The sequence below is a fragment of the Hydra vulgaris genome, chromosome 08 (assembly GCF_038396675.1).
Source record: "Hydra vulgaris chromosome 08, alternate assembly HydraT2T_AEP".
NCBI classification, from domain to species: Eukaryota; Metazoa; Cnidaria; class Hydrozoa; order Anthoathecata; family Hydridae; genus Hydra; species Hydra vulgaris.
The window spans coordinates 36,530,001-36,554,157 of record NC_088927.1 but is presented as its reverse complement, the minus strand read 5'-3'; the positions used below and the strand labels follow the sequence as shown (position 1 = coordinate 36,554,157).

Below are 24,157 nucleotides of genomic sequence, written 5' to 3'. Positions count from 1 at the left end.
GTTAATAATTTCTGCAATTCTTACTTCTTTGTCTCAAGAGATTAGCGCACAGAGATAAAAAACAGTTTACACCAAGATAGGAAACTACATGTCGATGAATGCCCGTACTTAGATGACATCAATGGAGATGATGATAGGCGTAAAAAACTATTTTCTAAAGAAACAAGGAATATAGCGCAACACATAGGAGTGTTTTGAGGCCGAGTCAAGTTCTGCACAAGCTTGCAAACCCTTGAATTAATTGACAAAATAATCAATCTAGATTTATTTAATAATGTGGGGTATTGGCCATTAGTTTTAGATGAGCATTCAAATTAGGAACTGATTTAAAAGGGTCCTTTTAAAACCAAGAATAAGGAAGAGTCATTTGCAAAGGACCGCAATAATCGTTCCTTATCTTGTGACTGGTTTTACAAAACTTTGCCAAGCAATGAAAAGGTAGACAGATGTAAACAATGAAATGGTAGACCTGTAAAAAACGCCATATATTGCTTTTCTTGATGACTTTCTCCGAATAATAGTTGCGCTTTGGAACCATAAAAGGATTTTTAATTTGGAAAAAGCTGAATCCTACTTTCAAATGACTTTTTTTGATCCATTATTCAAACAGAATCAATCGTTGATTCATGAAGTAGTCTCATTTCTAAATCTTTCCAAAGTATAACATATTTAATATGATGTTCAACGTCATATTAAAAATATTATACTTTGAAAAGATTTAGAAATGAGACTACTTCATGAATCGACAATTGATTCTGGTTGATTAATGGATCAAAATGAGTCATTAGAAAGTTTTAAGGTTATTCTAAAACAAACTTTGGATTACTTACTGTTCTTAGCAAAACAAAATTTACCTTTGAGGGACCATCAAGAAGATATTACTATGGTAGCTTAGGAAATACTGACAATTTTCTAGAAACTATGCTTTTGCTAGCTAAAGTATGACGCAATGATAGGTGAAGATATAGCTAAGGTTAAAGTGGCACGTATTACTAAGCAACCCATGATGTCATACCTCTCTCCTTCAATACAGAATGAGTTTATAAATCTGCTAGGTGATCATGAATGAATGACTGTTCTGGACAACATATAAAGACGAAAAATGACGCTATTATTTTTGATAGCTCACCCGATATATCAAGTTATCAGATTTGTGCATAATGCAAATATTGAAGTGACAATATTAGAGTCTTTCATTGATTTTATTGAGTTAAATCAAAAAACAGCAGAAGTGATTAAGAATCAAATTTTCAATAAGCTAGTAGCAGATAAACTAGAAATAGGAAACTATTATGCTCAAAGCATTGAAATGGCTGGACATACAAGTTGGGTCCAAAAATAAATATTGGCAATCAATCCCAAAGCTCATTTTATTCCATACAATAACCATTTACTGAATCTTGCGGGTATGCATACAATAGGTAGTAGTGATACACAGTCGGTAACTTTCTTTGGCACAGTGGAAAAAATTTACACCTACTTTTAAGGATCAACTTTTACATAGGATATTTCAAAGAGTCATGAGCCAATAAACGTAAAACGCTCTTGCAAAACCAGGTGGAGTTCCAGACATAAAGCTGTTCATGCTGTTGGGTAACATATAGATGATATAATTGATGCTCTTGAAGAGCTCAGAGATGGTGGTTTGTTTGATCATGAAACTATTGAAACAAAAGGTAGTGCTGGAAGTATCATACTATGTGTGATGACATATCCCTTTTTTAGCTTTCCTTTACTTCTGGAGCACTCTCTTAGTTGAAATTAATGATGCACTAAAGTTTCTACAAATAAAAGGACTACCAATGTGTCCAAAAAATGGAAACGTAAGCGATGTTCCTAGCCGAAGAATAAGATACAATAGTAAAGGGGGCAAATATTTATGCTTTGAAAATCTGGCAAAAATACAATATTGCTACAGAAAAAATAAGTCTGCCAATAAAAGCAAATGCTGGATAAACAAATCAGAGATGCTGGCTGAAGTCTGGTTGATAAAATTAGATGAGAATGAATTTAGATAATAAAATTAGAACAGTATAAAGCTGTAGATAGGCTGCGACTAGAAATTGTGACCCGCTTATCTAAGTTGCAAGAACTTGAGAAAAAATTTTTTTTTCTTAAAAACTGCAGTATGGCTGAGTGGGGAAAATAATGAATACATCAAGCGCCAGATTGAGAATATATGGAAAACCTAAAATGAGCTTAATCCATCGGAAATATTAAATGAAGTGTACCGTCTTCGACGACATAAGACAGTGTTTCAAACAAACACCGGTCCTAAAGCATACAAGAAAAGCTTCTTAATGATAATATATAGGCGCAAAATTTCTCGCTACGCCACTATTTGAATATTATTTCTTCAAATTCTTTTTATAGATAAAAAATATTTGCACTTCTTTGATTAAATAAAAAACCAAAAAGAGTCTTTAAAGATGATGGGAGATGTTTTTTGTATTTAAATATTGTATAAAAATTGAGTTTTTAATTTTCTGTCTTATATTTATGTTATTCATTTTATTTAGTTACTTGGTCGATCTAAAACAATTTGCTTTACAATTTTGACATTCGTTCACATGTTACGTATCAACATAAGCTGATAAGAGGCAAAGTTTTAAAAAGATTAAAGGCCTATAATTTTCAAGCAATTTATATAAACAACAAATTATCTTTTAAAGTACTATCTTTCTTCACCCAACCTGTTTTTAATATGTAACCATTTAAAAGTCTATAGTAACTTGAAATGTTATGTAAAAAGTATTTATTACATATTTATGTTACAACATTTAAAAAAATCAATAAAACATTTCAAAAAACCATCCAAAAATGTACAAAGAGGAAATTCACAAATTATATGAACTATATTACAATAATTTACATTTCAAATAAACTTCTCAACAAAACAAACCAAAACAGAAATTAAGCTAACATGAAACTTTTGATTATATTTATAGGCTAGATAGACGCTAACAAATATGACAGCAAAAATGTCTTCAAAGTACAACAAAGTATCTTCAAAAAACGTAATATCACATCATGTACATAACATTAATTTGCATCAACCTATAAATATCTCGCATTATTGATAGCAATTGCGCAAGGCAATTAATAAAAAAAAAGACAATGCCAATTAAATTTGACTATTAAATTAACTTTTTTTGAGCTGATCTAAAGTTAATCTAAAAACAATGGAATGTTTTTTGAATAAATTAAATCAATATTCATAATCACCTTATATTGCTTTATAAATTACTTAATAAATAATAAAATTTTAAATTATAAACTAACAGGAGTCATACGTGTAACGAGAGATGCATCAGCAACCGTTTGCTTATTTAAACTTTCTCTCATCAGCAAATCCATTAAAAAACGTTTATCACGACCCTCCTGTCCAAAATAAAACTAAGTTAAATACACAAAATCAAATAAGTAAAAAAACACAAACAGATAAGTAAAAAAACATTAAGCAAGTAAGTAAAAATACAAAAACATGAAATTTAAAAAACATTGACACATAAATAATGGAAATCTTGTTTAATAAAATGGAAATCTCTAACCATGAGCGAGATCTCGTCTCGTTCTCGTTTCTCGTGAGAAATGGGACTTCTCGTGAGAAACGAGAAATAGAAAATTCTCGCGAGAAGTAGAACGAGACTTTTAATATTATATTATTATTCAAATTAAAAATTATTATAATTTACAAAATGCTTAGTAATTTGTTTTTTAATTAATTAATATTTTGACTCCGTGATTTTAATAAATCTAATTAAAAATTTAATTTGTTTTTGACAAAAACAAATTAAATTTTTAATTAGATTTTTTAATTAGATTTTTTTTTTAAATCTAATTAAAAAATTTTAATTAGATTTTAAATATTTTTAATTAGATTTTAAATACAAAAACTTTTTGTATAAAATGGTGCATTTTCAACTAATTTCATTAGTTTACCAGTTGAATTCAACTTGACACATATTGTTTATATTGAAAAGAAATATTCTTGCCTCGTTTCAACGATCAAAAATGTCACCAAGAAAAAACAAAATCTGGAGATATTTTCAAAAAACAAGTGACGGTGCTAAATGCAAGGCGTGCAAAAAGTCTTTGAAAACAAAAGATAAAATCACAAGCGGACTTCATCGTCACCTCGAAAAAAAAAACACAGCCAAGATTACGTTGAGTATTCTGAAAAAACTGACGACTCTCTTCTTCCTCCTCCTAAGAAGAAACAACGAACCATGGTCGAAATGCTTGAAACAAAGTCCAAATTCCATTCCATTCAAAAGCAGTTTGACTCTGCAATGCTGGATTACTTTTGCACTGATCTGGCATCCTTTTCTGCAGTCGAAGGAAGAGGTTTCAAGAAATTGTTTGACATTGCAAACTCTAAACTGAGTCTTCATCACAGAACAACATATTCAAGAAAGCTTTCAATTCGGTCAAGAGAAGTTCAAGCTGGAATGAAGAGCATAATAACGGAGATTACGCCAAATCTAAAAAGTGCTGCATTTACTTCTGACCTTTGGACTTCTAGAGCTCAGAACAGCTACATCTCTTGGACTTTTCATGCTATTGACGAAAATTGGAGACTACATCACTGGACACCCCATGTCCAACAGTTCCCAGGCAGACACACAGGTATCTTAATTAAAGGAAAGCTGGATTCTTTCTTAGAAGAACTAAATTTGCCTGCTGATTTGCCAAAGTTCTGCGTGAACGACCAGGCAAGAAACATGAAACTTGCAGTCAAATTGTCAAAGCGCCTTTATCAATACTTGTGCAACAATCATATTTTGCAATGTACAGTTCGAGACTCATTTGGAATGACTGCTGGAATGGATGATGCGTTGCAAACATGCAAAGATTTGGCTTCTTTAACTCACCAGTCAACAGTTGCAGCTGAGTTGCTTGAATCAGAATCAGACGCTCAAGGAATCAATTTTAGACAGTTACGCCAATCTGTTGACACAAGATGGAATAGTGAACTGGATTGCATGGCTTCTGTCCTACATCTAAAGAGTGCAATTATCAGCTTATGTGCAAATGAAGATATTTTTTCTTCAAAGACCATCAGTGCATCACAGTGGAAATCACTAGAGGAAGCAGTAGAAATTTTGGCACCACTTAAAGAAGCTACAGAAACGTGGTCAGCTGAGTCTGTTCCATTAATTAACACTGTCGCCGATTCTCTTTATTTAATCCATGACAAAATTGATTAATTTATTGAGACGGATGGAAAAAATGGCTACGGTGTCTTGTATGCAAAAAACTTGAAATGCTGCATTGAGAACAGATTTGCTCTTTGTCACACTGGAAACTTATTGAGTGCTGCAGCAAACTACTTAAATCCTGCTTTAAAGGGACTTCACTTGAAGCTCTTCAAAAAATTTCAAACAACAAAAGAATGGTTAGCCTCACAGGTTAAGGATAATGTTGAGTGCCAACCTGTTGCCAGAGTCCTTTCAGCAGAATTGTCCCCTAATTCAAAACTGAAGCGCAAGTTAAACGTCAGACTTGAAACACAAGAGCCAACATCTGAACTGAATCCTATTTTGAGCGAAATGTGCCAGTATGAATATCTCCCTGATGCCAAAAAAGACTTTCCGATTCTTGATTAATGGTAATTGCATTCAAATACATTGCCAGAACTCTCTTCATTAGCTAGACAAATTTTAGCTATTCCAGCAAGTTCAACTAAATCAGAGAGAGTTTTTAGCTCAGGTGGAAATGTCGTCCAATCATCCAGACACAACTTAAACCCAGAAAAAGTAGAACAAATCATCTTAATTAGAGAAAACATTGTCTTGTTTTCTCTAATTAAGATGATTTGTTCTAAAAAACAACTAATATATAATGCTAGTACTATTAGTAATATTAATATTGGTGAAAAAAGAATGTATAATTTTTATGAACACCTAACGCATTAAACTTGTCGATTTAAACAAAATACAAAAAAAACATAGCACACAGAAAAATTTCCATGTTGAAATAAAAATGTGTCGGTTGATACATTTTAATTATTTTTTATAAATTATTTACCAAATCTAAATCTAAAAAAATTGATTACTTCCATTCTAAATGGAGCACCAGAATTTGAGCAGGGGACATTTTTAGTTTGTCTAATTAACAACAATATTGTAAGCAGAACAACAAGAAATATTCCTAGTCCGAATATAATAGGAATTTAAATTTTTTTATTCATTATGATGAAATTAAATAAATAGCCTTTCGCCTTTAAATCGCTAAATAATGATTAAATTATGTTTATGCAAGTTTGCATGTACTGTTAATGCAGAGGTTGCAGAATGCACGTTAATACATACATTGCAGAATGAAGCTAGCGATTGCAAATTTGAGATATAATGCAAAAAATAAAAATCATACAGTTTAAAAAAAAAATACATCTAACGGCTTTTTAGTTTTTTTTTGGTTTTAAAAAAACCGAGTTTGCAATCACTAGATGCAGATGTTCAGTAAAAATATAAAAATATTTTCATTATACTTTAAATTAGAAATTGTATATTACAATATCAGCATCAATAATCAGATACCCAGGTATCAATAATCAGATACCCAGGTATAAATGATCACCAGGTATCTCATTATTGATGCTGACACTTATGCAAACATAGATGATCAGATAGCTAATGTAATTTTCTTTTGTAATTCTATAGCTCTATTTTTTTTGTATTTTGTAAACCTTAAAGTTAAATTAAACCTGGCTCTTTTTTTCATACTGGAACAAGTTAAATTGTGGACTGATCAGGAAATGGTCATGGACTGATTGTGGACTGATAGTGAACTGATCGAGGACTGTTAATCTTACCTTTAGATGGTTTCAAAGTTTTTAAAATTATGGCCAAGATTCTTGCTTTGGAATCAAAATATTATGAACTTTTGGTTCTGGCTCTTTAACATATCTTATTGTATCGGATATAATATATCGTATGGTTCTGTCTTTGCTTTTCTAAAAAAGCTTAAAAATTTCAAACTGCATATTTATGTAAGTTTGAAATAATTTTTTAACTATTGTTTAATAGATATATCGGCAGGGCATCGATATGCATGATTTTTCAACGTTATTAAAGCAACCATTGTCTATAAACAACAAAATAGCTTAATATGCATAAATTACCTACTTTACCCTAATGCAAATTGTGTGAAATACAGACATAATGCTAGTTTTAGATTTTTACTTTTATTAAATTTGCTTTATTTATAGACTTTTTTTAAATTAGTCGACAAACTTTTAGTCTAAAATTAGTTGACAAACTTTTTTAGTTATCAAATATTAGTCAAAAAACTTTTTAGCTAGCTAAAATTAGTTGACAAACTTTTTTAGTTATCAAATATTAGTCAAAAAACTTTTTAGTCTAGCTAAAATTAGTTGACAAACTTTTTTAGTTATCAAATATTAGTCAAAAAACTTTTTAGCTAGCTAAAATTAGTTGACAAACTTTTTTAGTTATCAAATATTAGTCAAAAAACTTTTTAGCTAGCTAAAATTAGTTGACAAACTTTTTTAGTTATCAAATATTAGTCAAAAAACTTTTTAGTCTAGCTAAAATTAGTTGACAAACTTTTTTAGTTATCAAATATTAGTTGAGTAACTTTTCAGCCTAAAATTAGTTGACAAACTTTTTTAGTTATCAAATATTAGTTGAGTAACTTTTCAGCCTAAAATTAGTTGACAAACTTTTTTAGTTATCAAATATTAGTTGAGTAACTTTTCAGCCTAAAATTAGTTGACAAACTTTTTTAGTTATCAAATATAAGTCAAAAAACTTTTTAGCTAGCTAAAATTAGTTGACAAACTTTTTTAGTTATCAAATATTAGTCAAAAAACTTTTTAGTCAAGCTAAAATTAGTTGACAAACTTTTATAGTTATCAAATATTAGTCAAAAAACTTTTTAGTGTAGCTAAAATTAGTCGACAAACATTTTTAGTTATCAAATATAATTAAAAAAACTTTTTAGTCTAGCTAAAATTAGTTGACAAACTTTTTTAGTTATCAAATATTAGTTGAGTAACTTTTCAGCCTAAAATAAGTTGACAAACTTTTTTAGTTATCAAATATTAGTTGAGTAACTTTTCAGCCTAAAATTAGTTGACAAACTTTTTTAGTTATCAAATATTAGTCAAAAAACTTTTTAGCTAGCTAAAATTAGTTGACAAACTTTTTTAGTTATCAAATATTAGTCAAAAAACTTTTTAGCTAGCTAAAATTAGTTGACAAACTTTTTTAGTTATCAAATATTAGTTGAGTAACTTTTCAGCCTAAAATTAGTTGACAAACTTTTTTAGTTATCAAATATTAGTCAAAAAACTTTTTAGTCTAGCTAAAATTAGTTGACAAGCTTTTTTAGTTATCAAATATTAGTACAAAAACTTTTTAGCTAGCTAAAACTAGTTGACAAGCTTTTTTAGTTATCAAATATTAGTCAAAAAACTTTTTAGCTAGCTAAAATTAGTTGATAAACTTTTTTAGTTATCAAATATTAGTCAAAAAACTTTTTAGTCAAGCTAAAATTAGTTGACAAACTTTTATAGTTATCGAATATTAGTCAAAAAACTTTTTAGTGTAGCTAAAATTAGTCGACAAACATTTTTAGTTATCAAATATTAGTCAAAAAACTTTTTAGTCTAGCTAAAATTAGTTGACAAACTTTTTTAGTTATCAAATATTAGTTGAGTAACTTTTCAGCCTAAAATAAGTTGACAAACTTTTTTAGTTATCAAATATTAGTTGAGTAACTTTTCAGCCTAAAATCAGTTGACAAACTTTTTTAGTTATCAAATATTAGTCAAAAAACTTTTTAGTCTAGCTAAAATTAAATGACAAACTTTTTTAGTTATCAAATATTAGTTGAGTAACTTTTCAGCCTAAAATTAGTTGACAAACTTTTTTAGTTATCAAATATTAGTCAAAAAACTTTTTAGTCTAGCTAAAATTAGTTGACAAGCTTTTTTAGTTATCAAATATTAGTCAAAAAACTTTTTAGCTAGCTAAAATTAGTTGACAAACTTTTTTAGTTATCAAATATTAGTCAAAAAACTTTTTAGTCAAGCTAAAATTAGTTGACAAACTTTTATAGTTATCAAATATTAGTCAAAAAACTTTTTAGTGTAGCTAAAATTAGTCGACAAACATTTTTAGTTATCAAATATTAGTCAAAAAACTTTTTAGTCTAGCTAAAATTAGTTGACAAGCTTTTTTAGTTATCAAATATTAGTCAAAAAACTTTTTAGCTAGCTAAAATTAGTTGACAAACTTTTTTAGTTATCAAATATTAGTCAAAAAACTTTTTAGTCTAGCTAAAATTAGTTGACAAACTTTTTTAGTTATCAAATATTAGTTGAGTAACTTTTCAGCCTAAAATTAGTTGACAAACTTTTTTAGTTATCAAATATTAGTTGAGTAACTTTTTAGCCTAAAATTAGTTGACAAACTTTTTTAGTTATCAAATATTAGTCAAAAAACTTTTTAGTCTAGCTAAAATTAAATGACAAACTTTTTTAGTTATCAAATATTAGTTGAGTAACTTTTAAGCCTAAAATTAGTTGACAAACTTTTTTAGTTATCAAATATTAGTTGAGTAACTTTTCAGCCTAAAATGAGTTGACAAACTTTTTTAGTTATCAAATAGTAGTCAAAAAACTTTTTAGCTAGCTAAAATTAGTTGACAAACTTTTTTAGTTATCAAATATTAGTCAAAAAACTTTTTAGTGTAGCTAAAATTAGTCGACAAACATTTTTAGTTATCAAATATTAGTCAAAAAACTTTTTAGTCTAACTTAAATTAGTTGACAAGCTTTTTTAGTTATCAAATATTAGTCAAAAAACTTTTTAGCTAGCTAAAATTAGTTGACAAACTTTTTTAGTTATCAAATATTAGTCAAAAAACTTTTTAGTCAAGCTAAAATTAGTTGACAAACTTTTATAGTTATCAAATATTAGTCAAAAAACTTTTTAGTGTAGCTAAAATTAGTCGACAAACATTTTTAGTTATCAAATATTAGTCAAAAAACTTTTTAGTCTAGCTAAAATTAGTTGACAAACTTTTTTAGTTATCAAATATTAGTTGAGTAACTTTTCAGCCTAAAATAAATTGACAAACTTTTTTAGTTATCAAATATTAGTTGAGTAACTTTTCAGCCTAAAATTAGTTGACAAACTTTTTTAGTTATCAAATATTAGTCAAAAAACTTTTTAGTCTAGCTAAAATTAGTTGACAAACTTTTTTAGTTATCAAATATTAGTTGAGTAACTTTTCAGCCTAAAATTAGTTGACAAACTTTTTTAGTTATCAAATATTAGTCAAAAAACTTTTTAGCTAGCTAAAATTAGTTGACAAACTTTTTTAATTATCAAATATTAGTCAAAAAACGTTTTAGTCAAGCTAAAATTAGTTGACAAACTTTTATAGTTATCAAATATTAGTCAAAAAACTTTTTAGCTAGCTAAAATTAGTTGACAAACTTTTTTAGTTATCAAATATTAGTCAAAAAACTTTTTAGCTAGCTAAAATTAGTTGACAAACTTTTTTAGTTATCAAATATTAGTCAAAAAACTTTTTAGCTAGCTAAAATAAGTTGACAAACTTTTTTAGTTATCAAATATTAGTCAAAAAACTTTTTAGCTAGCTAAATTTAGTTGACAAACTTTTTTAGTTATCAAATATTAGTCAAAAAACTTTTTAGCTAGCTAAAATTAGTTGACAAACTTTTTTAGTTATCAAATATTAGTCAAAAAACTTTTTAGCTAGCTAAAATTAGTTGACAAACTTTTTTAGTTATCAAATATTAGTCAAAAAACTTTTTAGTCTAGCTAAAATTTAATGACAAACTTTTTTAGTTATCAAATATTAGTTGAGTAACTTTTCAGCCTAAAATTAGTTGACAAACTTTTTTATTTATCAAATATTAGTCAAAAAACTTTTTAGTCTAGCTAAAATTAGTTGACAAACTTTTTTAGTTATCAAATATTAGTCAAAAAACTTTTTAGCTAGCTAAAATTAGTTGACAAACTTTTTTAGTTATCAAATTTAAGTCAAAAAACTTTTTAGCTAGCTAAAATTAGTTGACAAACTTTTTTAGTTATCAAATATTAGTTGAGTAATTTTTCAGCCTAAAATTAGTTGACAAACTTTTTTAGTTATCAAATATTAGTCAAAAAACTTTTTAGTCTAGCTAAAATTAGTTGACAAACTTTTTTAGTTATCAAATATTAGTCAAAAAACTTTTTAGCTAGCTAAAATTAGTTGACAAACTTTTTTAGTTATCAAATATTAGTCAAAAAGCTTTTTAGTCTAGTTAAAATTAGTTGACAAACTTTTTTAGTTATCAAATATTAGTTGAGTAACTTTTCAGCCTAAAATTAGTTGACAAACTTTTTTAGTTATCATATATTAGTCAAAAAGCTTTTGAGTCTAGCTAAAATTAGTTGACAAACTTTTTTAGTTATCAAATATTAGTTGAGTAATTTTTCAGCCTAAAATTAGTTGACAAACTTTTTTAGTTATCAAATATTAGTCAAAAAACTTTTTAGTCTAGCTAAAATTAGTTGACAAACTTTTTTAGTTATCAAATATTAGTCAAAAAACTTTTTAGCTAGCTAAAATTAGTTGACAAACTTTTTTAGTTATCAAATTTAAGTCAAAAAACTTTTTAGCTAGCTAAAATTAGTTGACAAACTTTTTTTAGTTATCAAATATTAGTTGAGTAACTTTTTAGCCTAAAATTAGTTGACAAACTTTTTTAGTTATCAAATATTAGTCAAAAAACTTTTTAGTCTAGCTAAAACTAGTTGACAAACTTTTTTAGTTATCAAATATTAGTCAAAAAACTTTTTAGCTAGCTAAAATTAGTTGACAAACTTTTTTAGTTATCAAATATTAGTCAAAAAACTTTTTAGCTAGCTAAAATTAGTTGACAAACTTTTTTAGTTATCAAATATTAGTCAAAAAACTTTTTAGTCTAGCTAAAATTTAATGACAAACTTTTTTAGTTATCAAATATTAGTTGAGTAACTTTTCAGCCTAAAATTAGTTGACAAACTTTTTTATTTATCAAATATTAGTCAAAAAACTTTTTAGTCTAGCTAAAATTAGTTGACAAACTTTTTTAGTTATCAAATATTAGTCAAAAAACTTTTTAGCTAGCTAAAATTAGTTGACAAACTTTTTTAGTTATCAAATTTAAGTCAAAAAACTTTTTAGCTAGCTAAAATTAGTTGACAAACTTTTTTAGTTATCAAATATTAGTTGAGTAATTTTTCAGCCTAAAATTAGTTGACAAACTTTTTTAGTTATCAAATATTAGTCAAAAAACTTTTTAGTCTAGCTAAAATTAGTTGACAAACTTTTTTAGTTATCAAATATTAGTCAAAAAACTTTTTAGCTAGCTAAAATTAGTTGACAAACTTTTTTAGTTATCAAATTTAAGTCAAAAAACTTTTTAGCTAGCTAAAATTAGTTGACAAACTTTTTTAGTTATCAAATATTAGTTGAGTAACTTTTCAGCCTAAAATTAGTTGACAAACTTTTTTAGTTATCAAATATTAGTCAAAAAACTTTTTAGCTAGCTAAAATTAGTTGACAAACTTTTTTAGTTATCAAATATTAGTCAAAAAACTTTTTAGCTAGCTAAAATTAGTTGACAAACTTTTTTAGTTATCAAATATTAGTCAAAAAGCTTTTTAGTCTAGTTAAAATTAGTTGACAAACTTTTTTAGTTATCAAATATTAGTTGAGTAACTTTTCAGCCTAAAATTAGTTGACAAACTTTTTTAGTTATCATATATTAGTCAAAAAGCTTTTGAGTCTAGCTAAAATTAGTTGAGAAACTTTTTTAGTTATCAAATATTAGTTGAGTAATTTTTCAGCCTAAAATTAGTTGACAAACTTTTTTAGTTATCAAATATTAGTCAAAAAACTTTTTAGTCTAGCTAAAATTAGTTGACAAACTTTTTTAGTTATCAAATATTAGTCAAAAAACTTTTTAGCTAGCTAAAATTAGTTGACAAACTTTTTTAGTTATCAAATTTAAGTCAAAAAACTTTTTAGCTAGCTAAAATTAGTTGACAAACTTTTTTAGTTATCAAATATTAGTTGAGTAACTTTTCAGCCTAAAATTAGTTGACAAACTTTTTTAGTTATCAAATATTAGTCAAAAAACTTTTTAGTCTAGCTAAAACTAGTTGACAAACTTTTTTAGTTATCAAATATTAGTCAAAAAACTTTTTAGCTAGCTAAAATTAGTTGACAAACTTTTTTAGTTATCAAATATTAGTCAAAAAGCTTTTTAGTCTAGCTAAAATTAGTTGACAAACTTTTTTAGTTATCAAATATTAGTCAAAAAACTTTTTAGCTAGCTAAAATTAGTTGACAAACTTTTTTAGTTATCAAATATTAGTCAAAAAACTTTTTAGTCTAGCCATGGCCTACTATAATTACACGGCCGGATATCTTGCTTTTCGAAGCGAAAAATTAGAAGGGTAACTTTTTGACTTTCATAAACGTGTTTTAAAACAGTTTATTCAAATATTCTTAATATGGTTAACACATGTGCTGTAATTTACTGTAAAACTGGATATAAAAAAAGAGAAAATGGAATTAATTTTATTCCTGAAAAGCATCCACTTTTTGGATTTCCAGAAAATAATCCTGACTTATTAAATCAGTGGGTAGTATTTATCAATCGAAAGTTATGGAAGCCTAGTAAAAATTCGGCTATTTGTGCTAAACATTTTGAAGAAAAGTATTTAAAAATTGGCAAAAGAGTTACATTAATTTGGGATTTAAATCCCGTTCCAACTATTTATTGCTTACCTGAAAAAATACCATTATCAGTATATCCAACTACATCGAAGGGTAGAAAGCCACCGTCTGTCCGTCATCCATCAAATAATCAGGATGAATCCAATTTATTTATAGAGAAAGATAAAATTCACTGTTTAAATGATTTAAATAATGTTAACCTAGAAGGGTATCAGCTCAAAATATATAATGACAAATACATATTTTTTAATTTAGAAGTTAATCAACGCTTAGGTATTTTAGAAGTTACAGAAACAATTGTAGTTGATGAATTTATGCATGTTTCCTTGTTCTATAAATCATCTTATCTTCCATTGCCTCCATGGTTTCGAAATATTGGCTGTGTATTAAAGAAAAAAAGTGTACTGGAGAATTTTCCAGCATATATAAAAAATTATCTAGAAGAAAATAGTTTATCAAATGATTTAATGACTGAACTCAATGAAATAAAATACAAAAAACCAGTTGATCGGCCAAAGTTTTCATCAAATCTTTTACGATATTCCCTTATTCTTCGATATACATCAGCGCAGGCCTATAAACTCTTATTAGAACAGTTTCCTCTACCATCATTTAGTCTTTTGAAAAAAATTAATAAAGGTGGGGTAGAACTGTTGAAATCTGTAAAATGTTTACTAAACCAAAATAAAATTGACAAAGATGTAGTGCTGTTGATGGATGAAATATATTTGCAGAAAGAAGCACAATATCAAGGTGGTAGAATGATAGGTGTAGATAATGAAGGAATTTTATATAAAGGCGTAATGACCTTCATGATTGTTTCTTTAAAAAAAAAGTTTAATTTTGTTATAAGAGCTATACCAGAAGTAAAAATTGAGGGTAAATGGCTAGCTGACCATGTTGATGAGTGCATTACATCTCTACAAGAAAATGGTTTTCACGTACGTGGTGTAGTTTCTGATAATCATTCCACTAATGTTTCTGCTTTTTCACATTTGATGCATAAATATAAGAATACCAACCATGTTAGTAGTATTACTCATCCTACAAAAAAAGACAGTGTAATATATTTATTTTTTGACGCTGTCCATCTTCTCAAAAACATACGAAACAATTTACTAAATTCCAAACGTTTTATATTCCCTGCTTTTTATTTTGACCAGTTTCATGATGTTATTGATGTACATGCTGGTGAAATATCATGGAAGTTACTTCATGATGTATACGATAAAGACCAATTACTTCAGTCGAATTTAAAAAAAGGTTTCAAATTATCTTATAAATCACTTCATCCAGGCGATAATAAACAAAGTGTACCACTTGCTCTTGCAATATTTGATCCTACAACTTCTGCAGCTATTGAAAGTTATTTTCCAGATCGGACTGATGCCTCAAGCTTTTTAAAGTTGATAAATATATGGTGGACAATAAGTAACAGTAAGCAAAAATACAACAACAATTATTATATTGGAAATGCAGCTGTTTTGGGTGACATGAAACCTTTATTTTTGCGCAATTTAGCTGAATGGATTGAAGAATGGCAATTATCTCAAGTTTCAAACTCTCAAAAGTTTACATTAAGTAAACAAACATCAGAAGCTCTTACGACCACTTTAAGATGCACAGCTTCACTTATTGATGATTTAATTCAAGAAGGATATGATTATTTTTTAATATCACGCTTGCTAACTGATCCATTAGAGTTAAGATTTTCAAAATATCGTCAAATGAGTGGTGGCAGATTTTTAATTGGTTTGCGTGAACTTGAGACATCTGAGCGCATTTTAGCAGTGAAAACTTTACTTAAAGAGTCAGTCAATATCTGGGAGGAAGATGTAAGAAAAGAGAGTTGTAATATATCTTTAATGAAATTATTTGATGATAAATTGCAAGAAATTTTACCAGATATTGAAGAATGCAATTTAGATTCAGAGAGCTTTGAAGTTGCTACAGTTATTTCTGGTTATGTGGTTAAAAAGTTTAATAAAAAGATCAAATGTGGTGTTTGCAAAACTTTTCTATTAGCTGAATCTGGCGAGGTACAATGCCAATATTTTGAAAAACTTTCTCGTGGAGGATTGATTTTACCAGCTGTTGATTTTACACATTATGTTTCAAAAGCATTTGCAATATTAGATACTGCCATTTTTCTTATAAGAGACTCAACTCTTTGTGATCGATATGTTGCAGAGCGAGTACTTAGATTAAATGATTATGCTACTTCATTTTTATGTGATGAACATCAAGTTATTGGTGTAAAATTTATAAATCGTGTTGTTACAAATATTTATTTTAACAATGAACAAAAACAATTTTCTGATGAAATTAGAAAGAACAGTGTAAAGGATTTTAAAAGCAGACAGAGAAAAAAATTGAAGCTGAATTAGGTGAACTAATCAATGCTAAATTGATTATTTCAATTGTATATACTTCCTTTATTATTAGATTTTTGTTTATCGTCTTATATCTCATTAATATTACTGAGATGTTATTTTTGAGAAATATATTTCTTTTGAGGTACATATTTATGTTAATAGAGTCATTACAAATTTTAATATTTTATTATTTAATAAAGTTATTACAATTTTTTATTGATGAATAAAGTACAATATAATTTTATTTTATTTTAGCGGTGTAAGTTTTTTAGAAACATCATCATCAGGCAAAGGAAAGTGTCTAATTTATGATACATTTATCATATTTCTCAGACAAATTTTATTTTGTATACACACTTCCGTAAATAAAACCCTTGTAAAAATCATAATTTTAATTGCTGTAAGTGTGGCCAAACATTCTATACGATATATTTTTGTTTTGAAAAGTTACCCTTCTAATTTTTCGCTCCGAAAAGCAAGATATCCGGCCGTGTAATTATAGTAGGCCATGGTCTAGCTAAAATTAGTTGACAAACTTTTTTAGTTATCAAATATTAGTTGAGTAACTTTTCAGCCTAAAATTAGTTGACAAACTTTTTTAGTTATCAAATATTAGTCAAAAAACTTTTTAGTCTAGCTAAAATTAGTTGACAAACTTTTTTAGTTATCAAATATTAGTTGAGTAACTTTTCAGCCTAAAATTAGTTGACAAACTTTTTTAGTTATCAAATATTAGTCAAAAAACTTTTTAGCTAGCTAAAATTAGTTGACAAACTTTTTTAATTATCAAATATTAGTTGAGTAACTTTTCAGCCTAAAATTAGTTGACAAACTTTTTTAGTTATCAAATATTAGTCAAAAAACTTTTTAGTCTAGCTAAAATTAGTTGACAAACTTTTTTAGTTATCAAATATTAGTCAAAAAACTTTTTAGCTAGCTAAAATTAGTTGACAAACTTTTTTAGTTATCAAATATTAGTCAAAAAACTTTTTAGTCTAGCTAAAATTAGTTGACAAACTTTTTTAGTTATCAAATATTAGTTGAGTAACTTTTCAGCCTAAAATTAGTTGACAAACTTTTTTAATTATCAAATATTAGTCAAAAAACTTTTTAGCTAGCTAAAATTAGTTGACAAACTTTTTTAGTTATCAAATATTAGTCAAAAAACTTTTTAGTCTAGCTAAAATTAGTTGACAAACTTTTTTAGTTATCAAATATTAGTCAAAAAACTTTTTAGCTAGCTAAAATTAGTTGACAAACTTTTTTAGTTATCAAATATAAGTCAAAAAACTTTTTAGCTAGCTAAAATTAGTTGACAAACTTTTTTAGTTATCAAATATTAGTTGAGTAACTTTTCAGCCTAAAATTAGTTGACAAACTTTTTTAGTTATCAAATATTAGTCAAAAAACTTTTTAGTCTAGCTAAAATTAGTTGACAAACTTTTTTAGTTATCAAATATTAGTCAAAAAACTTTTTAGCTAGCTAAAATTAGTTGACAAACTTTTTTAGTTATCAAATATTAGTCAAAAAACTTTTTAGTCTAGCTAAAATTAGTTGACAAACTTTTTTAGTTATCAAATATTAGTTGAGTAACTTTTCAGCCTAAAATTAGTTGACAAACTTTTTTAATTATCAAATATTAGTCAAAAAACTTTTTAGCTAGCTAAAATTAGTTGACAAACTTTTTTAGTTATCAAATATTAGTCAAAAAACTTTTTAGTCTAGCTAAAATTAGTTGACAAACTTTTTTAGTTATCAAATATTAGTCAAAAAACTTTTTAGCTAGCTAAAATTAGTTGACAAACTTTTTTAGTTATCAAATATAAGTCAAAAAACTTTTTAGCTAGCTAAAATTAGTTGACAAACTTTTTTAGTTATCAAATATTAGTTGAGTAACTTTTCAGCCTAAAATTAGTTGACAAACTTTTTTAGTTATCAAATATTAGTCAAAAAACTTTTTAGCTAGCTAAAATTAGTTGACAAACTTTTTTAGTTATCAAATATTAGTCAAAAAGCTTTTTAGTCTAGCTAAAATTAGTTGACAAACTTTTTTAGTTATCAAATATTAGTCAAAAAACTTTTTAGCTAGCTAAAATTAGTTGACAAACTTTTTTAGTTATCAAATATTAGTCAAAAAACTTTTTAGCTAGCTAAAATTAGTTGACAAACTTTTTTAGTTATCAAATATTAGTCAAAAAACTTTTAAGCTAGCTAAAATTAGTTGACAAACTTTTTTAGTTATCAAATATTAGTTGAGTAACTTTTCAGCCTAAAATTAGTTGACAAACTTTTTTAGTTATCAAATATTAGTTGAGTATTTTTCAGCCTAAAGTAATAGAGTAATAGTTGAGTATTTTTCAGCCTAAAATCAGTTGACAAACTTTTTTAGTTATCAAATATTAGTCAAAAAACTTTTTAGTCTAGCTAAAATTAGTGCACTTTAAAGTTTGGTCAGTTATTTTGCATCACAAAGCCAGTTAACAAATTAATGTTCATACTTAATTTCTCTCTTTTTTTATTTTATAATTCTCTCTTTTTTTATTTTATAATTAAAAAATATAGTTAAATTAAAATTTTATTTTTATGAAATCAATTTTATTTTAAACAATTTCAAAGATATTTTTTAAAAACATTAATGTTGAAATTTTAAGTTAAAAATTTAAATTATATATTTTTCTACAACTTCAAATGTCTATAAAATCAAAATGGTATGATAAATTTCAAAAATTTTCCCTCCTTTGATCTAAATTTTCTGACACAATTATATTTACTATTAAAGTTAAAAAAATAAAGTGTGTTATAAACTGTAGCTGTAAATCTTTATCATTTATGCTAGGAAAATGAATCAATTTTCAAAGATAACAATAAATCAATTCCTATTTATTAAGATATTTTCTTCACACATGTTCAACAATTTCAATTCTTTATACTTATGTTTTTAACACTGGTTTGTTATGTTAAAAAATAAAATAAAACTTATCATGTCTAAATATATTAAAATAAAAAAAAGTTTTCTTGCTATTGTAGTTCCAATGTGAAATAAATAAAAACAAAATGTTACCATTATTAGCCGATCTTTTAAAATAATAATCATTTTTTCATGAGACTTGGTCATTGCATAATAATAATAAAGCAGCAAACTAAAGAAAAGTAAAAGTTTACTTTACAAAGAAAAGTTTACTTTACAAAGAAAAGTTTACTTTACAAAGAAAAGTTTACTTTACAAAGAAAAAAAAACTAATTAAGCATAATCCTTTATTAAAAAACCACAAAAAAACAACTTTATAGTGATGTTTATTATTGTTTTTTTTTAATTTTTATTTTGATTGCTTTAATATTTTTGCATTTACTTTTTTCACAATATTATATATTTTTATTTATTTTTAAGAATATATTACAAATTAAACTATTTAGAGAAAGATGCAGTAAATGTAAATACATAAACTAATTATTAAGTTATAGAATAAGTAAAGATATAATTTGAGGGTTTTATTTGTTTTCATTTTATACTATTTCTATATACAGCCACATACAGATATATTTTTTTTCTTTTTTTTTTTAAACATCTTCACTTCCAACAAAGCTGCAAGGAAACACTATTAGAGTTGGAAGTTACTAGAAGAGAAAAGATGAAGATTGTAGAGCAAGATAACAATTGACAGACAACTTAAAAGATTGCAAAATATATGAATCAGGAAAGCATGATGAAGGAAGCGAATTCCAAAGAGCTGATGTTCGAGGAAAAAAACTAAACGTATAAGAGTTTTTGGAGCACTTAGGAACAGTCATAGTAAAAAGGATAAGACTTAATTGAATGATAAGTAACACGAGAATGAATTTAAGTAGATGGCACAAGAGACACTAGCTCTTTAGAGCAGTGCCCATTATAGTATTTGTAGAAAAGAGAAAGAGAAGCCATATTGCAACGATGTGAGAATGGTTGGAGGTTGGCTGCAAGAGCAGGTCCAACTATGTGTGCCAACCCAGAGTTAAGAAAAATGAGGTCGGTAATAATTTGCCAACCTCAATCTTTTAGAGGTCAACATTACATCGGCAAAAATTGTTTGATACAACGGTCTGACCATAAAGTATAAAAACAAGGTTGGCAATTTTTTGCCGACCTAAAACACTTTCAAGTCAGCAGTTAGGTCGGCATTGCCAAATGCCGACTCTAATTCCGAGGGTTGGTGTACAATGCATTTTTGCACCTTGTCTAAAAGAGAAAAGACATCATTAGAAGATCTGTCCCAGATATGGTAACAAAATTCCATACGAGGACAGATTTGAGATTTATAGATATAAAGAAGAGTCTCCGGAGTAGGAAAGTGTCAAGATAAAGAGATGCAACTTTAGCAGATGCTAATTTTGCAATCAATAAGACATATGGTATCCAAGAAAGATTGGAAGTAAGAGTTAATCCTAGAAGATGAAAGGTAGATGACTCATTGAGTACATTACTGTTCATAAATATGGGAAGATCTAAACTATTGCGATAACGATTGCCTGAAAAAATTGAGTTTTATCTGAATTAAAGTTCACTAGCCACTGTGAGCCCCATGCTGTAGTGAGATCCTTTACAAGCTCAAATGCCCCTCCAAGCAATCAGAAAGTGTTGGCTTCTTATCATGACAAGAATAAATGGTAGTATCATCAGCGAACAATGCCATCTTAGATTTGAGAATGTCTGGAATATTGCTAATGTAAATTAAAAAGAATATAGGGCCAGGATTGAACCTTGAGGAACCCCTGAAGTTACAGGATATGAAGAAAAGTGCTGTCCATCGAGGACAACTTTTATACTACGATTGGAAAGGAAGGATTCAATAATCTTAAAGATGTTACCAGATACACTGTAAGAAGAAAGTTTATGGAGAAGACCAGCATGTCAAACTCTATCAAAAGCTTTAGAAATGTCAAGAGCAATAACCTTTACCTCTCCACCTTACCTCTCCATCTAATGCCATCTAATGCTTGATAAAACATATTGTTTATTACTGTTAGCAAATCAGCTGTAGAACGAGAAGATCGAAATCCATATTGATGATCAGAAAGTAAGTTATTAGATTCAAGATGAGTGATTAAGTGTTTGTTAATTAAAAATTCAAAAACCTTGCTTATGATAGGAAGAAGACTATGGGACGATAGTTAGACAAATCAGATTGCTCTCCAGAATTTTTGAAAATGGGGATAACAGATGCCGCTTTCCAGCAGGCTGGAAAACAAGACTCTGATAAGCACTTGTTAAATAGTTTTGAAAGTATCGACGGCAGCTCCGGAGAACACTTATGCAAGACTATAACAGGTATGTTACCCAGACCACAAGCTGTAGAAGATTCTAAGCAGGAAATCACTTTAGATACAGAAGCTGGAGTAATATAAATGTCAAGCCATGGATCAACCTGTTTGTTAGCAATATCAGGTAGAGTGCAACTAATGGAATTAAGAGATTAAGATTATTGATGAAAAGTTCTTAGCAAACAATTCAGCTTTGCCTTTAGGTGAGGTGACAAAGTCTTAACCATACAAAAGAGGTGGAACAACAGATTTGACCTTATTATTGATACTGTTAAAGATTCTCCAGAAGTCACGGGAGCCTAATTTTTGTGATGAAATACGAGATTTCATGACCTGTGAATAGTAAGCTTTGGCGTGAGACAAAACCTTTTTACAATGGTTTCTAGCAGATATATATAATGTAATGTATAAATATATATATATATATATATATATATATATATATATATATATATATATATATATATATATATATATATATATATATATATATATATATATATATATATATATATATATATATATATATATATATATTAGGGGTATGACTAAAAGAAAAATTTAAGAATTTTTTATTCCACATGTAACCATGAGTGGAGAAATTATATTTATAAACATAAAATATATTTTTTTTATGTAAATTGTCAAAAAAGATCACCCCTCAAGCTGAAAATAATTTTTCCTATCTTTTAAGTGAGTTATAAATTAGAAATATAATAGAGAACCCAATCTTACTCAATATACGACTGTGATCACAAACATCATAAATTCTACAGATTTCTTTACGAGATAACTGAAACTTTTAATAACTGCAATTTTCGATTTGAACCCTGTTGGACCGCGCGGAAGTGCTTCAGCATTTTATAATTGGTTTTTTGTATATAACCGGAATTGTCTTCTTTAACTTTGTCAAACTGTTATCTTGTGTTTTGAACATTATGTCCAAAAATAGAGTTGCTTCAAACAAGAATAAGAAAGTTTGGGAATCAAATTTAGTAAGGTTTGAAAAAGCTAAAACTTCCAGAAAATGTACTACTGTTGTTAAAAGTATTAGTGAAATGAATAAGATGCCAACAGAACAGCGTATCATTGATCGATTTAAAAGTTTGTCATCAAATGTGAAAAGTAGAAAGGAGAGAATTGCAATTGTGGCTGAAGAAACTAAATTGCTATGGAGAAAGCTAAATATTCCTATTCAACAAGGGAAATCGGCAGCAGAAAGAAAAATAGAAAATGTATTGAAAAAACTTGACAAAGATAGTCGAAAACCTGGAACTCAAAATTTTACACGATTGTTTGACATAACCGATGAGGAAGGTGAATGGTTGTGTCAGGAAGATAAAGAATTTTATTGCCTTCAAAAGTCAACAAATGGAAGAGCTGGATATTGTACCACAATTAAAGATGCTGAAGGTATTCATCCAAGAAAATTAGTGTTGATAAAGAAACAAATGTCCATCAGTCAAGGACAAGATTTTGTTGAATCAGCTAGTGAAGGAGAACCTTCAGAAAGTGAAGAGCAGTGTTCCAGCAGTGATATTGAAGCTGAAGGTCCTTCATCATCATCTAAAAAACAAAAAACAAATTCAGCAGTAAATTTAGTGATTTCTGCTAAGATTAGTACCAAAAAAGCACATAAAGTCTGTAAAACTCTTTCAGAAAGTGGTATTTCTATTCATACTCCAACACAAAGTGGTATCTACAAAGGTGTTATGAAAGAAGGAGAAAAGTTGAAAGCAAATTATATGGAAAACCTAAAAAATGAAAAGTGGTCTTTGCACTTTGATGGAAAACAAATAAAGAAAATGGAACATCAAGTAGTTGTTTTGAAAAATGAAAATAGAGAGGTTAGGCTTGCTGTTCTGGAAATGATGAATGGAAAAAGTGAAACAATATATAATGGGATAAAGCATGTGCTAGATGAGTATGAGCTGTGGCCAGCCATAAAAATGATTGTATCTGACACAACATCTACAAATACAGGATTAAGAAATGGTGTAGTTACACGGTTACAGAAACATTTTAAAACCATTGGACTAGAAAAGCCTGTTTTTATTGGATGCCAACATCATATTCTAGATACTGTTTTGAAACATGTCATGAATGATCTTTTTGAAGGATCGACAATGTCACCATATCTCCATTACCCTTTTGTGACAAGGTTGCAGCAAGATTACGAGAACTTGAAGCTATTGTTTAGTAATATTGGAAATCCTTTGACGAAAGTGAAGCGAACTCGCTGGAGAGATGACATGGATTTCCTGAATCACTTAATAGCATGTTATAGAAAGTTTAAAAACACAGGTAACTTTCCAAAAGTTAATTTCAAATCACTTCCTGCTATAAGCAAAGCAAGGTGGAATTCGAGAGCCATTTTTATTCTACTTGCTTACATTTTAGTACCAGAATACCAAGAATCAGAATCAGCTCAAGCAGCATGTGATTTCATCTGTGGTTCATGGGGTGATATATGGTTTGGGGGTCACTACTTCAATCCTGCAGACTTTGTTAATCTATTAGAAGCATGCAATGAGCATCCTAAAGCATTGAAATCATTGAAAAGGTTTTGGTCCACTGAGCCAACACCAATACCAACACAACGTTCAAATATATGTGCAGAACGTGCTGTGAAAGTGATGCAAGACTTAATGCCATTATGCCATAGCATAGAAAAACTAAATATTAAATACTTATTGTCAAATACACAGTAGACAAA

At 27.7% G+C, this 24,157-nt stretch overlaps 1 protein-coding gene across 2 annotated transcripts in view; it reads right to left on the bottom strand.

The window, feature by feature from the left end:
• Window positions 1-2,728: 2,728 nt before the first annotated feature.
• Window positions 2,729-24,157, bottom strand: part of LOC100210491 (transmembrane channel-like protein 7) — a 120,915-nt gene continuing 99,486 nt past the window's right edge. For both annotated transcript variants that reach the window (XM_065803602.1, XM_065803603.1), the window contains exons 17-18: window positions 19,208-19,286; window positions 2,729-3,381 (exon numbers count right to left, since the gene is read on the bottom strand). In XM_065803602.1, coding sequence (XP_065659674.1) covers window positions 3,271-3,381; window positions 19,208-19,286 — 190 coding nt within the window. In that variant the 3' untranslated portion in view covers window positions 2,729-3,270. The remainder of the gene's footprint in view (window positions 3,382-19,207; window positions 19,287-24,157) is intronic.